The sequence below is a fragment of the Lactuca sativa genome, chromosome 3 (genome assembly GCF_002870075.4).
Source record: "Lactuca sativa cultivar Salinas chromosome 3, Lsat_Salinas_v11, whole genome shotgun sequence".
Classification (NCBI taxonomy): Eukaryota; Viridiplantae; Streptophyta; class Magnoliopsida; order Asterales; family Asteraceae; genus Lactuca; species Lactuca sativa.
In genome coordinates, this window is record NC_056625.2 from 164,542,644 (window position 1) to 164,559,644 (window position 17,001).

Sequence of the window (17,001 nt, forward strand, 5' to 3'; positions counted from 1 at the left end):
TTATATAAATTTAGTATATGTTTCTCAAAATTTGACTATTCGATTTATTAACATCAAAATACCAAATAATATACGAGTAAACGCGGTTAATTACTACTCATACAAATAGTTCAATTTAATTATCACAAAATCTAGACAATTGAAAAAAAAAAATCAAAATTAAAATCAAAATCAGTTTAGTTATTTTTGATTTTTGAAAAGAGATCAAAAGTCGTATGAGATCAAATATTTTCTTTCCCTTTCAACTGCCCTTAGCCCCAATTCCTCACTATTTCTTCTCCAGGGCTCCAAACTGAGCAATTGAACACCAGTTTTCCAAATTTCACCAGAAAACCCTAATTCTCAGCGATTAAACCCTTGATGAACTTGTTCGCACATTTTTCTGTTCGGAGAAACTAATTTCAATGTCGAATTCTCGTGTCGGAGGTGGAGGAGGGATACCTAGAGGTATCAGCCTCGCCAACACTGTTCATTCCGAAGTCGCTCCATGCTTGCCGTTGCCGTCGCTGCCGGTATTCTGCGGCGCTCTTGACCAGGACCTGCGGTTAATTGACGAGCCTACGGGTTCGGCCAAGCAGTTAAACCGTAGTGATGTTCCCGATCAGGCTAGCAAGATATCCAAACTTCTCCAGTCTACTGATGTGTCTTACCTGTGAGTATCGGAACTACTTGAATTGTGAATTTTAATTTGCTTATCATGCTCTGCGTACATAGTCATGCTGAATTTTACTGCATACGTGTACGCTGAATCAAAAATGAAACTCAACTTGTAAAGCGATGGTAGATTGAGATCTGAAATTGCGTTTGAATTTGAATCAATGTTGCTCATTCTTAACAAAATGTTTCGAATTTTTGCTGTTTTCTGAAATGCGAAACGTGAGAATATTCTCATTTTTGAACGAGGAGTCAAGTTTAGAGTAGTATATATCAACTTTATTGTGAGGGAACAGTCGTCAGGAAAAGTCAATGGTACATTTTTCATTTATGCGGATTGAAAACTAAAAGCACGCTGAAGGATGGTTGTAGACCTTGAATAGTACAAGGATTGCACATGAAGTAACTAAATATATGAATGGAACTATGGAAGAGATCAAATCGTAAAAAACATAGAACAGTATTAAAATTTATTGATATCATTTGGTCTATTAGAAGATTACATCGTAAGTGTAAGCAATTACTAATATGCGTAGGATAATGCTACAGTTCATAAGAAGTTATCTCCCAAATTTAAAAATGAATGTGGTATGTGGTGAAATGTGGATTTTTTAGTTTTTTTTGGCTTTCTCAATGACAATCTGGTCTGGTATGCAAGGCTGATTCAAGGCTGCACCTTTACATGGCCATTTTAATGGCACCCTTGCAAGGTCCACCATGTTTGCACTATTGCAGAAGTCCTATTCACTGACATCTTATTAAAAGCCTATTCGTGTGGATCACGTAATGTTGGTTGTAAAGCTTTTTATTTTATTTTTATTTTTTTCCGGAGTATCTAAGTTGCATATTAAGAAACGAAAGTAATACTACATAAAGTTGTGTGCTTTTACAAAATTTGCATGGTTTGGCATGCTATATGAATCTGATGTATGGAAGTAAGCGCTGAAGAGTATTTTTAATTTTCAATGCAAGTTGTAAGGAATGTTATGCAAGGTGTTGGTTTTACTTTTACATCATTTTTTGTTAGCTGCTGCATAATATTAACATGTTTTAATTGATGGTATGCAACTTCCTAGACCTGCAACAAAAGAGATCTATGGTTAGGGTCACATTTGATATAAAAGGAAAATCTGTTGGCTGTTATGATAAGAATACATTCTTTCCCCATACAAACATCTTTTTGTCATTTGCTGTGTCTTTTCCTATTGGCAATTTGCAAAAATGTGTGCAAGATATCACATGTAGGACCAGAATTTGTAATTTATCTTAAATCTTTTCTTCTTCCCAAATCCAAATGCGAACCTTTAGTCACTTCTGGTGATATTCTTTCCTGATATTATTAATTTCTACTTGCAGGAATCTTAGAACGAAAGGAACCCAATCACCCTATGGTCATGAAGGACATCTAGACCTTTACAATGAGGTTCTTAGATGCAACCCTGAAGCATTTGAGCACATTGCTCCAGGTAAACAAAGCCTGTTAAGCCAATTCTAATGTTGATTGATTCTTATAGCAGCCTTAATTTTCTGAAGATGTTCAGTGACTTTTTGTTTTTGAGGAAAAAGAATTTTACCAATTACACGGGGGAGTATCATGATGCATATATAATTTCTTCTCCACAAATTAATAATTAGCCCAAAGTAGCATGGAATATTCAGCTCTTAGATGTCATCGCTACTGTTGTTAGCAGTCTATTTTTATACTGGACTTGGAAGATGACAATAGTTATGATACATGCTGATACGAAACTGTTATCTTTCGCTATTAATTCCAATTGTTATAAAAAATAAACATTTATTGAGAACGCATTCTAAAAATTGATTCTTAACCTTCTCGCGTATGCCTTATAATTAGTTAATTACCATCTTTACACTAAACCAGGAGATTTTGGTATTTAATGTAGGGCAAACAATGAACAACATATTTAAAGAAGGTGTGTGACATAGATGAGAGGCAAAATTGCAAAAGTTCCTAGGAGATTACTCGATTAGTTGGGATCTTAAATTGTAAAGATTTTAATTTTAGGATTATTATTATTATTATTATTATTATTATTATTATTATTATTATTATTATTATATATGATCAATATCATTACAAAAGAGGTAAACAACTATAATATGTGATTTATAATTACAGACCTGAAATAATTTGATTCAAGTGTGAAATCTATAGTATACGTCTCCTATGGAACAAAATACTGAAAGTAGTCTCAGGTGTTAATTAATAGACTTAAATGTTTAACTGTTGAGTGTTAATATGATCGATGAGAGAGAGACATATGAGAGCTTCTTTTGGTAAGATTTTTCAAGTTAGGGTTAGAATAGATAAATTAAGATATTTATTTTATTAATTTTGACTTTTTGATTTGACTATTTTGACGACTTGTTCATTTTGACCGGTTTTGACCTTGGTTGACCTAATTTTTCTGCTTACTAAACATCCGCCTAGCCTCTAGGCCGATTTTTACAACACTTTATCATTTATTGATATTTTTAAGTTTCTCAGGTTCTGCGAAGCATCAATTGTATAATAATTCGGTACCTAATAACAAGGTATCTGAAAGGAAGCAGTTAGTGCAAAAACTCTCCACTAACAACGAACCCGTGAAAGACAAAGGAGAAACTCAGCGTCAACATGAACATGTAATTTCCACATGACATTTGTCGATTATTTTATTAAATTCTTATTTTTCTAATCATGGAGATGAATTTGCAGGATGCTATTACATCTTCATCTAGAAAACCAAAAGCAAGAAAGAAAACATCTGATGACACATTACCAACTGAACCAGAAGGCACTGAACTTCAAGGTACCCCCCCTCCCCTCCAGCTTTCCTATTATTTCTTACGTGTTAACTGGATATTTAAGATTTATGACTTAATTGTTCAGATGCTGCTGTGGAAAGATTTTGTGAAGTGCTTGAGGATTTATGTGGGAAAGCAGAAATTACTGTGGATGATAGGGAAGAAGGTGAAGCAGAATGGGTACTTCTGCCTGTTGGCAATATTAGAACTCTTGTGAAAGAAGTTATGGCAGCTCGAACAAACAAAATACAGCATTTTGTCCCTGTTGGTCTTCTTGAAAGAATGTTGAAAGTTCTAGATCATCATATTCACAGTGCAGAAGGCTTATCCATTACTCAATCTGAAAGTGTAAGTTTGCTATCTTCATGCTTTAATTCTTGTCTAGCAATGTTTACATATACATGCTTATAGAAAAAAAAGATAATCCTACTTCTATTTCTTTCTATTACAGCCTTGTACTTGCAAATTTTCTTTTTGAGGCATTGTACTTTTGAAAAATCTACCATATTCTAACATTGTACTTTTAATTTTTTTTTATTAGGACATTATACTTTGAAAAAGCATGAAATTTTCTTTGTATACATTATCATACAATGCTCTAAATCAATAAGAAATGAGAGTAGCATTCTATAATATACAAATCAATGAAAGTACATTACTGTTTCTTGCATATATTGATATCAAGTGTTGAGCATCTTTTGCAATCTGTCTATCAGCTGAAAGGTTGTAAGTACGACGGATATCTTTAGTTTTCTTGATTAGGTTAAAAACACATTGATTTCATGTAGCTGATTGGTCATGCATTTTCATCTTTTTTCCTATTTGTAAAGATACTGAATGTGTCTAAAAGCATTAACTATTTTTATATGTTTCTGATAATCTGGTTTTAATGATTTCCATTCTGGTCAATTGTTATCTTTTCCAGTCTTATTCGGATGTAGTGTCTACAATTATGGTAGCACTTGAGTCCATCCATGCAGCTGTTGCAATTATGGCATATAATGGCATGCCAAAGCAAATCTACAAGGAAGAGGTATGTGCCCTAGCTCAAACTATACATTATTTTTTTTAGCAAATTACAAAAATGTCCCTTCTGCTTTCTGATTTATACTCTGTTTAGTCCAACGTTGGAACATTCTCTAGTTTTGGTCCTTATTTCAAGGTTCCATAGACCAAAATCGATATGAACTGTTAAACCAAGGACCAAATGTGAAAGTAGTTTCAAATTTGGACTAAACACGGTAAAAAATAAAATACAGGGACCATTTCTTTAATTTTTTTTCATTCTGTAACACTTCATCTTTCAATGAGTCATAACTATGTTCAATCTTGTGTTTCTATTGTTAGATCATTGAAAGAATTGTGGAGTTTTCAAGGAGACAAATAGCAGATGTCATGGTAGCTTGTGATCCATCTCATCGTCCCACCATCAAACCAACTGACAATGGCAATTTGAGCAAAAAACTCGGTAGATCTTTTTGGGATATAAATAGATATTCATGCTGAGTGGGCAATCTGTTTACTTATATCTCTAATAATTTACTTTTCCATCTCTTCCCCGTGTTGCATTTGACAGATAATGATGATGATGATGATGAGGATGATGACGATGACGATGATGATGATGATTATGATGAGGATTTTGGATCTGCTAGCAAGAAAAGGCGTACTACTAGGAATGCAAAAGTGAAAAGATCAGGAACAAACAAGTATGTATAGAAAGTCATCTGAATTTGGGTAGTGTTTGGTATGTAGTAATCCAAGAGGGAATGGAATACAACATTCCTTCTCTTGGGAGAAGGGTGTTTCCTTTTTCGTTCCTTGAAGGAATGGAATGATATAATATATAACTATAAATCACTTTTCCATATATAATCTTCAATAACTCTGCTGTTTTTAAAAAAAATGGAACTTCAATTAAATTATCTTTCTATTTTTGAAAAATAACTTTTTTTAAATTATAATTCCGTTTTAACTGAAATAAAAGAAGGGTGTTTTCCTTTTCATTTCTTGAAGGAATGTTACGTTATAATATAACTGTAAATCACTTTTCTATATATATAATCTTCAATAACAGTTGGTTTTTATAAAAATAAAACCTCAATTAAATTATCTCTCTTGTTTTGAAAACTAATTTAAAAAAAAATATATTATAATTCCATTTTAGCATTTCATGGTATTTAACTTTTTATTTTTGTCAACAGATTTCTCTAAATGATAAATACTTCTTTTTTTGACTTTTTGAAATACATGTAGTATATAGTTTAAGGGACATGAAATATGTTTGTATACAATTTATCTAATGATATCAATTTGATTGAAGTTTTTTTAATAAAATATCTTTTTTTAATCAATTTTGTTGTGTTATAATACATAATAAACAATATGTTTGAATGACTCGTTCCATTCCTTTGTGATTTTATTTCATTATACCAAACAGACCCTAGTTTTCAAAATGCAGAATGAGCAATATACACAGTGATTAATTAAGGCTTTTCTTTTTCAGGACTTCTGCTGCAGCACATAACATACTTCAGAAACTTTGCACCATAATTGGTTTTCTAAAGGATTTATTAATGATAGAGCGCCTCTCAGATAGTTGCATCTTACAACTAGTGAAAACATGCTTTTCAACTTTATTGGTGGATAATGTTCAACTTTTACAATTGAAGGCAATCAGTCTAATAGGCGGGGTATGCAGTTATTTTTTTTGTTTCTTTTTATGGTTTATATTTTTAATGTTTAGGTTTCTTCATTAATCATTTTCAGTGGAAACTGAAAATGATCGTATTGATTTTTTTTAAACATCTAGTTTTAATTTTGATTATCAATTTATCATTTTGCAGATATTTTATTCATATAATCAGCATCGAGTATACGTGATGGACGATTTACTTCATCTGCTCTTGAAAATACCATTTTCAAAGAAGATTCCTAGAACTTACCACCTTGCAGATGAAGAGCAAAGACAGATTCAAATGATATCTGCTTTATTGATTCAGTTAATTCATTGTAGTGCAAACCTTCCTGATTCTTTGAGGGAAGCACCTGATTCCAATCCGTTATTTGAAATTGGAATTGATTCTAGTTACCCTTTTAAATCCCAAGAGGCAGTAACTGATGCATGTTGTCTTTTCTGGAGTCGTGTGCTTCAACGATTTGCAAATACCAAGAATCAAAATCAAGATGCATCTGAGTTCAAGGTCATGTTGGAAAATCTTGTTATGGATCTTCTGACAACATTGAATTTACCTGAATACCCTGCTTCAGCTCATATTCTTGAGGTAATATATATACAATTTGTAGTCACTTAAGTGTGTGCTTTATTAGGGGTGAGTTTGGTTCGCTTTGTTTTTTGGCTAAAACCTAAACCCAAACTTAGAAATCGGTATTAAAAAAAACCCATTGTAGTTTGGTCTTTAGCTGATTAGGTTTTTGTTTTTTTATTAAGTTTTTTGTATTTGTATTTTTACATTAGCCATGCTGGTAAATATTAAAAAAAAATGCTACACTTAAATTATACTAAGAAAGACTACAACTCTACAATTTAAGTAGATGACAATTGAGTTCCAATTATGAATTAGAAACATACCCATTACCCAATAATTGTTGTTCAACAAAAAACATCAAGTGATTTAAAAAAAGGCACAAACACTTCTTTGATAGAAACTATTTTCAAAACAATGTCTTTTTGGGATTTCTGTTCGGTTTGGTTATTTTTCGGTTTTTATAAAGGCAAATTACAGAAAAACCATTATATTTTGGGCAATTTTGCAGTTTAACCACTTATGATCTATATATATATATATATATATATATATATATATATATATATATATATATCCAATCAACCCTTAAAAGTTTCATAAATCTTTCCAAACTAACCATTTTGATCAGATACAACTAGTTGATAACATGTCAAAATGGGTAATTTGGAAAATTACCACTGAAACCTATTTTAACAAGTTGAAATGGTTGATTGGAAAAATGTCTGAAATTTTTATGGTTTGATTGGAAAAAAGCCAACATATTGATGGTTAAATCGCAAAATTTTCCCAAAACATAATGTTTTTTCTATAATTTACCCTACATATAAATACAATAAATCAACCAAAAATGGTTCCTTTTTTTTGCACACCTGTATTCTTTTATTAAACAAAATTGTTTGCAGGTTCTTTGTGTGTTACTGCTTCAAAACGCGGGTCTGAAGTCAAAAGACGTTGCTGCCCGTTCCATTGCCATTGATATTCTTGGAACAGTTGCTGCAAGGCTAAAACGCGAAGCTGTCCTCTGTAAAAAGGAAACATTCTGGATTGTAAAAGAGTTACTAGGCAGGGATGAAACCGACATTTCACCTCCAGACGATACATGTTCTGTTTGTTTGGATCCAAAGAGTGAAAAGCCATTGGAACAATGTGAAACTTGTCAGAGATTATTTCATGTAGACTGTATGGGAGTAAGAGAACATGACATATCTGGTAGCAGTTGGTTTTGTCAGCTCTGTCTCTGCAAAAAACAACTCCTTTTTTTACAATCTTATTGTAAGACTCAAGGAAGAGTCGAAGGCACTCACACCCGTAAAAAGTCAAAGTCAAAGGACAAGGACAAGGACACCTTTGATGTTTCAAAAACGGAGATCGTGCAACAGATGTTATTGAATCATCTTCAGGATTTTGCATCTGCTGAGGATGTGCATATTTTTACTAGATGGTTACTTTCTACTTCTTTCACCATTCATCATTTACTATTTATCTTTTTGAGTAAATTACAAAAATGACCCTTGAGTTTTGCTATTTTTTCTCATCTTTGGTCCTAAAAAGCGTTTTTGCTTTCCATTTTTTTTCTCCACAGTTTTCGTCTTACGAGAGGTTTATTGACTTTTCAAAAGATTTTATGGCCCTCGTTCTAAATAAAATGACCTTTTTACCCTTCATCTGATTTTTTTTTCATAAAATGACCATCTTCTCTGGGAAAATATTTTGTTTTCTTATTTAAGTAACAAATAGTTATAAACAGATCAGAAAAGGGAAATATAGTCATTTTACTTAAAAGACAAAAATAAGGGCCAAAGTTGCAAAAGTGGATACTTTTGGGCTATTTATGTAAAATTTACTCTTGTCTTTCAAGGATTCAACATTTATTAATTATATGATGTTTGCAGGTTTTATATTTGTTTGTGGTACAAAGATGATCCAAATGGACAAGAGAAGTTTTTGTACTACCTTGCCAGGCTAAAATCAAAAGCAATTGTGCGTGGTTCTGGGATGGGTTCATCTTTATTGACTAGGAGTTCTGTCAAGAAGATAACATTGGCACTGGGACAGAATAACTCTTTTTCTAGAGGATTCGATAAAATTCTTCACATGCTTCTGGTCAGATATCTTTCATCATTTGCTTCTAGTATCTATAAAACTACTTGATAGTATTTGGTATAATGGAATCGGAGAAGGAATGGAATGAGAAAAACCTGTTTGTTTTGCCTGATGGAATGCAATGAACTACTATTCCGGAAGGAATGGAATGGTTCCTTCCATTAGAATGACAAAAACCTCTTTGTTTTGCTGACAGAATGGAACGAACCATTCCATACTGTTACTTTTCATTCCTTAGCCAAAGGGTGTTTTTTCATTTCATCATGGACTCTAATGAAAAATTGCAATATAACCCATTTTCATTTATGTAACTTCTTAATGACATAATTTTTCTGACCAAACAATGATCATGGAATGCAATGATTCATTCCATCACTTTACTTATATCATTACCTTGTCCATTCCATCCAACCAAACATACCCTTTATGCTTCTTTTTTAGTTGACACTATCAATTACAGGCAAGTTTAAGGGAGGGTTCTCCTGTGATTCGTGCTAAAGCATTGCGTGCAGTAAGTCATGTTTTATAATAACTTCCATACCTCATTTTTAATGAAAGAAAGAAATCCCCCCTCACTTTTTCATGCTAAAAACAGGTTAGTATCATTGTAGAGGCTGATCCAGAGGTTTTAGGTGATAAATTTGTTCAAACAGCTGTTGAAGGAAGGTTTTGTGACTCTGCTATATCTGTACGAGAAGCAGCATTGGAACTTGTTGGCCGATATATTGCTTCACATCCTGATGTTGCTCAGAGGGTAAAATTGCCATACTTTTTTTTTTTCCACATTGTGCTTTAATTTACACCTTTTTTTTTTAATCAGTATTATGGGAAGGTGGCTGAAAGAGTGAAAGATACTGGAGTGAGTGTTCGGAAACGAGCCATCAGGATCATTAGGGATATGTGTACTTCTAATTCTAATTTCCTGGACTTCAACAGTGCTTGCATTGAAATCATTTCTCGTATTAGCGATGAAGAATCCAGCATTCAGGTAATTTTTTAGTTTTGTAACTAATAAATACTATAAAATTATTAATTACTTTCTGACACAAATATTTATCCTCTTGCATTTACAGGACCTTGTGTGCAAGACATTCTACGAATTCTGGTTTGAGGAGCCTTCAGGTTCACAAACCCAAATGTATGCAGATGGTAGTTCTGTAACACTGGAAATAGCAAAGAAGACTGAACAAATGGTTGAAATGCTGAGGAAAAGGCCCAATTATCAGTTACTTGTCATAGTTATTAAACGTAATTTAGCCCTTGATTTTTTACCTCAAGCAGCTAAGGCTGCAGGAATCAGTCCTGTGATGCTTGCATCCGTAAGAAAACGATGTGAGCTCATGTGCAAGTGCTTGTTAGAAAAGATATTACGGGTATTGTCTTTTTATTTATTTATTTATTTTTTTTTACAATTAAATAAACTAAAATACATAACATAGTAAAAAAAGCTTAACACAAAATATGGTACAGATTAATAGTAAAACACGAATTTTGGTGTTCTATTGTTAAAAGATTGGGGACTTAAACAGAAAAACGACAATAGTTTGGGGATAGGTAGTGAAAAACTGATAATAACCCACTTCACATTTTTTACTCTTCACTTCCAGTCAACTTTTTTTCTTTCTTGTATAACATTTAACCTGTGAACTGCAGGTAGAGGAAACAAATGTTAATGATATGGAAGTGGGTGCACTTCATTATGTCCTGCTCTTGCATGCTTTCTGTTTAGTGGATCCTGCACTTTGTGCACCAGCCTCTAATCCTTCTCAGTTTGTGGTCACATTGCAGCCATATTTAAAGAAACAGGTTATCATTAATTTTGCAACAACATATATTTATCACTTTTGGCAATGTGCTTTAGCTTTAATATTTTTATATCAGGCTGATAATCGAGCAGTTGCCCAACTAGTGGAAAGTATAGTGTTTGTGATCGACTCTGTTTTGCCTTTGGTAAGAAAGCTTCCTCAAAGTGTTATTGAAGATCTTGAACAAGATTTGAAGCAGATGATCGTCCGGCATTCTTTTTTGACTGTTGTCCATGCTTGCATCAAGTAAACTGCATTCTTTTCTTTATCTCTTTTGATGCCTTAACTCTTATATACTTTTTTAGTAAATTACAATTTCATCCCTGTGGTATGTATGTTGAAATAATCGACTTCTTCCCTTTGAAGAATTCTTAGTGTTCTTCGTCACTGCAACAAAGTTTTGTAACACTTATTGTCCCTGGAATGGATGCCGTTAGCTTTAATCCGTTAACCCAAATGTAAAACGACTATTTTACCCTTACTTTTACATGAATAAAACGTAAAAGTAAGGGTAAAATCGTCATTTTACATTTGGGTTAACGGATTAAAACCAACGACATTCACTAAAGTGCTATAAAACTTTTGTTAAAGGGAAGGAACGGAATCCATAATTTTCAACATACCACAGGGACGAAAACTGTAATTTACCCTTGTAGTTTTAGTCGTTGATATTTTTCCTCATCAAGATTGAAATTTAATTGTCAATAAATAGATTACTAAAATGGATCCTCTCATCAAATTATGCATCTTTGTCACCATTTAACTTTCTCATTTACCTTTTCGTAGTATGTATTAATGATATACTAATCTATTTACCTACAGGTGCCTTTGCTCCATGAGCAAAGTTGCAGGAAAGGGTGCATCTGTTATTCGATATCTTATTCAAGTATTCTTCAAACGCTTGGATTCACTGGGATTCGAAAACAATCAGGTTAGAGAAGTGACCAATGCCCATTTAAGTTGTCATGATGATATTTTCTGTATATAATTTTTTAACTACCAAGTCCAACCTAATTTCTGATTATTTTTTCAGCAAGTGTGTCGATCTCTTTTCTGTCTTGGATTGCTTATTCGCTATGGAAGCTCTTTGTTACGTATGTCACTTTCCAGCACACAGACTCTTGATGTCTCTGGCAGCCTCACCTTATTCAAAAAGTACTTCTATGCAGAGGATTTTGCTCTCAAAATCAGATCATTACAGGTATTAATAATAATCATTCGTTTTTATTCTCTTCTTTTTTATTATTAGTCTTATATATTTATTTATGATGTTCACTATATCATGTTTGCAGGCATTAGGCTATGTTTTAATTGCTAAGCCAGAATGTATGTTGGAACAAGACATGGGAAATATCTTAGAAGCAACACTCTCTTCTAGCACCGATGCTCGCATCAAGGTTTGAAAATATCATGCAAACTTTGATTTGATCCTACTCTGTAATAATTTTTTTTAATTAAGTTTTTTTTTTTTTTTTTGATCATCAGATGCAATCACTGCAGAACTTGTTTGAGTACCTTGTAGATTCAGAACAACAGATGGAGAATGATAAAGTTGAATATGAAAAAGTTGTTAATAGTAAAGATGCAAGCCATGTCCCTGTTGCTGCAGGTGCAGGTGATACTAACATCTGTGGTGGAATCATTCAGTTATATTGGAATAGCATTCTAGGTAGATGTTTGGATGCAAATGAACAAGTTCGCCAGTCTGCTCTTAAGGTCACAATCTTATTTCATTTTTTTTTTCGTTACATTTCTTCATCAATAATAGCAAATATGCAACAAATAAAGTAAGTTACTAATATTTTTAGCGAGAGTAAAGTAGGTTGCTTTTTGTGGCAATTTGGTCTAACTAAAACTGCTATTTACTGCTCCTGTCAAACAGATTGTGGAAATAGTTCTACGCCAAGGTCTAGTTCATCCGATTACATGTGTTCCATATCTGATAGCACTTGAAACAGATCCACAGGAAGCAAACTCAAAGCTTGCTCATCATTTGCTCATGAATATGAATGAGAAGTAATCCCTTTCACTCCTTTTAATTTGTTGTTACAACCTTAATATCTTCATGCCAATAAATACATAAACCATATTTTCAGGTATCCTGCCTTTTTCGAAAGCCGTCTAGGTGATGGACTACAGATGTCATTTATCTTCATGCAATCAATGAACCAAAATCTTCCCGAAACACCAAATGCCCAAAACAAGACACCTAATAACACAAAAGGAAAACCAGATGGCAGCTCCTTCTCTTACGCAAGACTCGGTGTTTCTCGAATTTACAAGGTCATTCGTGGAAATCGCGCATCAAGAAATAAATTCATGTCTTCAATCGTCCGCAAATTCGATACCCCCGCATGGCATAACTCAGTTGTCACCTTTTTAATGTTGGTTCTCAACTTCTCTCACAATTCTATCCTAAATAAACTCTTTATTACAATTTAATTTCAATCTCTTTCATTTTCTCTCAGATACTGTACAGAGATACTCTCTTTACTCCCTTTCGTGTTACCTGAAGAGCCTCTGTATTTGATTTACGCTATAAATAGAGTTATACAAGTTAGGTCTGGGGGAATCGAGTCCAATATGAAAACATTCCTACATAAGTTACAAGAGCAAATCCCAAAACAACCTGAAAATAGTGTAGTCCAACACGAGCCAGAGCCAGAGCCAGAGCCTGAGCCTGAGCCAGAGCCAACTGCTCAACCTGTTTCTGGTGAGGAGCCCATTGTAGATGAGAATGCACCAGTTAAAGAAGAGGCTCCCAATGAGATTAAAGAAGAAGCTCCCACTGAGGTTAAAGAAGAGGTGGTTGCTACTGAGGTTAATAATGTCACTGAAACCGAGCCTATGGATGTTGATCAACAATCAATGAACTATGCCAATTCTGTTGTTATTATATCCCCGGATGATCTTCCACACATCCAGGTATAGAAACTTTCATGTATCTATCTGACTATTTCTTTATTCTTTCTAGTAGTTAACCCATTTGATTAACTGCTTATGCATGATCCAGGGTGACTGCCTTGCAGCTTGTGCATTGCAACTACTTCTGAAGCTGAAAAGGCACCTAAAAATAATCTATAGTTTAGATGATGCTCGATGCCAGGTACTCCCTCATTCATTTACTAATAATAAAATTTTTAATTTTCTATATCCCATTAAAAGAAATTATTTATTTTGTTTTATAGGCTTTTTCTCCAGCTGACCCTCCGAAACCAGGGGAGTTTCTTTCACGACAGAATATCCCATTCAACGTGGGTGAGGTGGATACCACTCGACCCACCACCTACCAGGAGATTTTACAAAGATATCAGGTTATATTTTCATTCACCACTTTTTGATTAAAAATATGTGAAAAGTATCCCGACTTTAATTTCATGTTAATAACAGGAATTCAAGAACGCGTTGAGAGAAGACACAGTCGACTACTCGGTCTACACAGCAAATATCAAAAGGAAACGTCCTCCTGGAAGGAAGCCTGGAACTACAAAAGCAGTATTACAAAGCCGTGTGAACAACGGGAACAACAATAAAGATTCCGATGACGATTCCGGTGATGAGAATTGGGGAAGCGGGACCCGCGTAACAACCGGTGTGAGAAGAGGCGGTATCACCACCAGAAGTAGACAAAGGTTATAGTTGTAAATACACCCAATACAACAACAATCTAACATGTACAGCCCCCCTAGAAGAAGAAGAAGAAGAAGCAATCACTCAATCAATCAAAAGAATAGAAAGGTTGTATGAAGTAAGTATGAACAACAACTTGCAGGTTGGACTTCGACCCTTGCACTCTCATTTTTTTACAACTTTGCCCTTTAATATAGGCCATGCTAGTACTAGTCTAATTGCATTGATTTTTCTTTTTTCTTATTAATTGCTCTATGGTTTTAGATCTTTTTAGCGGGTGGGTTTGTGTGAACCTGAAAGACACTTTTGTATATTATTTTATCGTAGATTGAGATAGTTTAGGATCGTAAAAGATTGTGTTGGATTAAATTTCTTGTGTTTGCTTATTTGCTTTTGGTAAATTTTGATTCTAAAAGGTTTTATGTTTTCTTTGAGGAGTTATACATCAAGCTTTGGGGGATTGTACCTTATGTACAACAACGAAAACATATGCAAAAGATAAGATCAATCTCGTATTTTGAATTTAGGTAATGGTATTAAACAATGCTCGAGTTATAAAGAAAATCAAAGTACATTACATTGTTTTGGTATGGATTTAATTATTTAAACCAAGTTATTTTAGATACAAGGTTATGACTTTTCTACATCTATTACAAATCCAAAAGAAAGCCTTATAAACGGCATTATCAAAAAGGAAGGATGTCCTAGGGGAACTGTTCCAAAAGTCGTGGAATTTCGGAAATTCCAATTGCACCAAAGTGAAGTCATGACCACTCTGCATCAAAGGCCTTATGTTGGCCAGCTCTCATAAAACATAATCAAACCACAAAATGTGAGAATTAATAGAATTATCTTCCGGAAGATGAATACCCCATCAAATAGCGATACGTGCCAAAATATCAATGAGCTTATGACAATCAAATAGCGATACGTGCCAAAATATCAATGAGCTCATGACAACTTGCAAATATATGGTCAATAGTTTCCATATAATGAGCACAAATGATGCAAATAATGGAATTCACCTAAATTTCCCTATAAGAAAGTCTCTATCTATCTCTCTCATTGGAATACTCAGAAGTCAAATCCTCCATAAAAGAACATTCAACTTAATGGGAACCCATTTATTCTACTGGGTTGTAACACCTCCTAAATAAAGCATACTACTATCAATATAGCAACGCGTAGATGAAACATAGAAGGTACCTGAGGTATCAATAATCCAGCCCAACCTATCTGGAAACGACTAAATCTGAAGATTCTAAGTAAGAGAGACGAAGCCATCCCACTGCTCTTGCTCAATACCAACTCTAGGAGGATGTCTAAGAGTATGAAGCCCTTACCCTATAGCCATTCAATCACTAATACTCGCATGTCTAAAAGCATCCAATGCAAACACTCTATGAAACATGGAAGCAAGAGGCACCTCCCCCACCCACACATCGTGCCAAAAGGAAGTATGATGACCATCACCCACCCTAATGGGACATAAAGACCGAATGTCAATGTCTCTATCTCTAAGTTGGGTGAACATACGAATAACCCCATACCAAGGACCCGAGCCAACTCTTATAGTAATCAAAGTTCTGGAACCACCATCAGAACCATAAAGAGATCTAATAACACGAGCCCACATGAGATCAGGGGAGTGAAAAAATCTCCACTGCCAGCGGAACATCATAGTCCTATTGAAAGAAAATAAGCTCCCCACACCCAAACCTCCCTTATCCTTTGTTGCTAAAACTTTATCCCATCTGACCCAATGCATATGTCTCTCAGCCAAGTCTGCACCCCAAAAGAATCTAGCTCTTATAACCTTTAAGGAAGTCAAAACCGACATGGGAGTAAGGAAATCCGACATCATATAACTTCCTAACGAACCTAGAACTGACTTAACCAAAGTAAGCCGACCTTTAAAAGAAAGGCATTTGACCTTCCAACCCGAAAGCCTCGTCCGAAACCGATCAATCAACGGAGACCAAGCAGAAACCCGAGTCAAAGTCTGACTAACTAGAACACCCAAATGAATAAACGAAAGAACTTCTAAACCACAACCAATCCTGTCAGCAACACAAGAGACCTGGGTATGAGGAACACCCACACCAATCATTTTTTTTTCTTTTTGCAAATTGATTTTAAGACCTGAAGCCAAATAAAAACAACGCAGAATGCTTATAAGTCGATTCATATTCTCTAGATCCCAAACAGACACTCACATGACGTCATCTGCGTACAGAAGGTGTGAAATCTCAATCCCAGAAATAGAAACCCCTTAAAGACATTAGCTAATTAGGCTCTAAATAAAGCAACATGTAGCCCTTCCATATCCAAAATGAAAAGAAAGGGAGATTGTCACAACAGTAAATTTTGGTCAAACAAAGTCAACAAGAGTGAACCAGGTCAACTCGAATTGTATTAGAATTTTAGGAGAAATGTGATATTCTCTAACGTTTCTAATGTACCATTGACAAGTTATAATACAAGTACCTTTTTGGTTGACAATTATCGAATATAAACCCTAACTTGGGTTGGTAAAACAATGATTCGATAAATTAATCACTTATTATTTGAGTATAAATAATATTCATAACTCAAAGTAGTGAAATTCATAAATCTTATACTACATGACAAATTCATAGCAAACGCTACAAACACAAATTTTTGGTGAATTCGTCACCAAATGTGATAAAGTCTATACTCGACTAAACACCCAAATTTTTAGCAACAAGAAC

General features: G+C 34.1%; 1 protein-coding gene across 1 annotated transcript; it reads left to right on the forward strand.

Annotated features, from left to right (window-relative positions):
- Positions 1–227: 227 nt before the first annotated feature.
- On the forward strand, positions 228–14,697 carry LOC111880206 (sister chromatid cohesion protein SCC2). Its single transcript, XM_023876618.3, has 28 exons — positions 228–652; positions 2,011–2,120; positions 3,164–3,300; positions 3,374–3,467; positions 3,548–3,810; positions 4,388–4,495; positions 4,810–4,930; positions 5,039–5,171; positions 5,969–6,155; positions 6,309–6,746; positions 7,634–8,172; positions 8,624–8,834; positions 9,295–9,345; positions 9,430–9,588; positions 9,655–9,822; positions 9,908–10,207; positions 10,488–10,640; positions 10,716–10,885; positions 11,462–11,570; positions 11,673–11,840; positions 11,932–12,036; positions 12,125–12,355; positions 12,522–12,655; positions 12,736–13,023; positions 13,108–13,564; positions 13,653–13,745; positions 13,828–13,953; positions 14,030–14,697. Exons 1-28 carry the CDS (start codon positions 405–407, stop codon positions 14,276–14,278), a joined length of 5,550 nt encoding a protein of 1,849 aa, XP_023732386.1. The 5' UTR covers positions 228–404; the 3' UTR covers positions 14,279–14,697.
- The last annotated feature ends 2,304 nt before the right edge of the window (positions 14,698–17,001 follow it).

Coding starts and splice junctions, on each gene's coding strand:
- LOC111880206 (XM_023876618.3), top strand. CDS start 405: ATGTCGAATTCTCGTGTCGGAGGTGGAGGAGGGATACCTAGAGGTATC. Junction 9,823..9,907: donor ATGAAGAATCCAGCATTCAG/GTAATTTTTTAG, acceptor TTGCATTTACAG/GACCTTGTGTGCAAGACATT. Junction 11,841..11,931: donor TCAAAATCAGATCATTACAG/GTATTAATAATA, acceptor TCATGTTTGCAG/GCATTAGGCTATGTTTTAAT.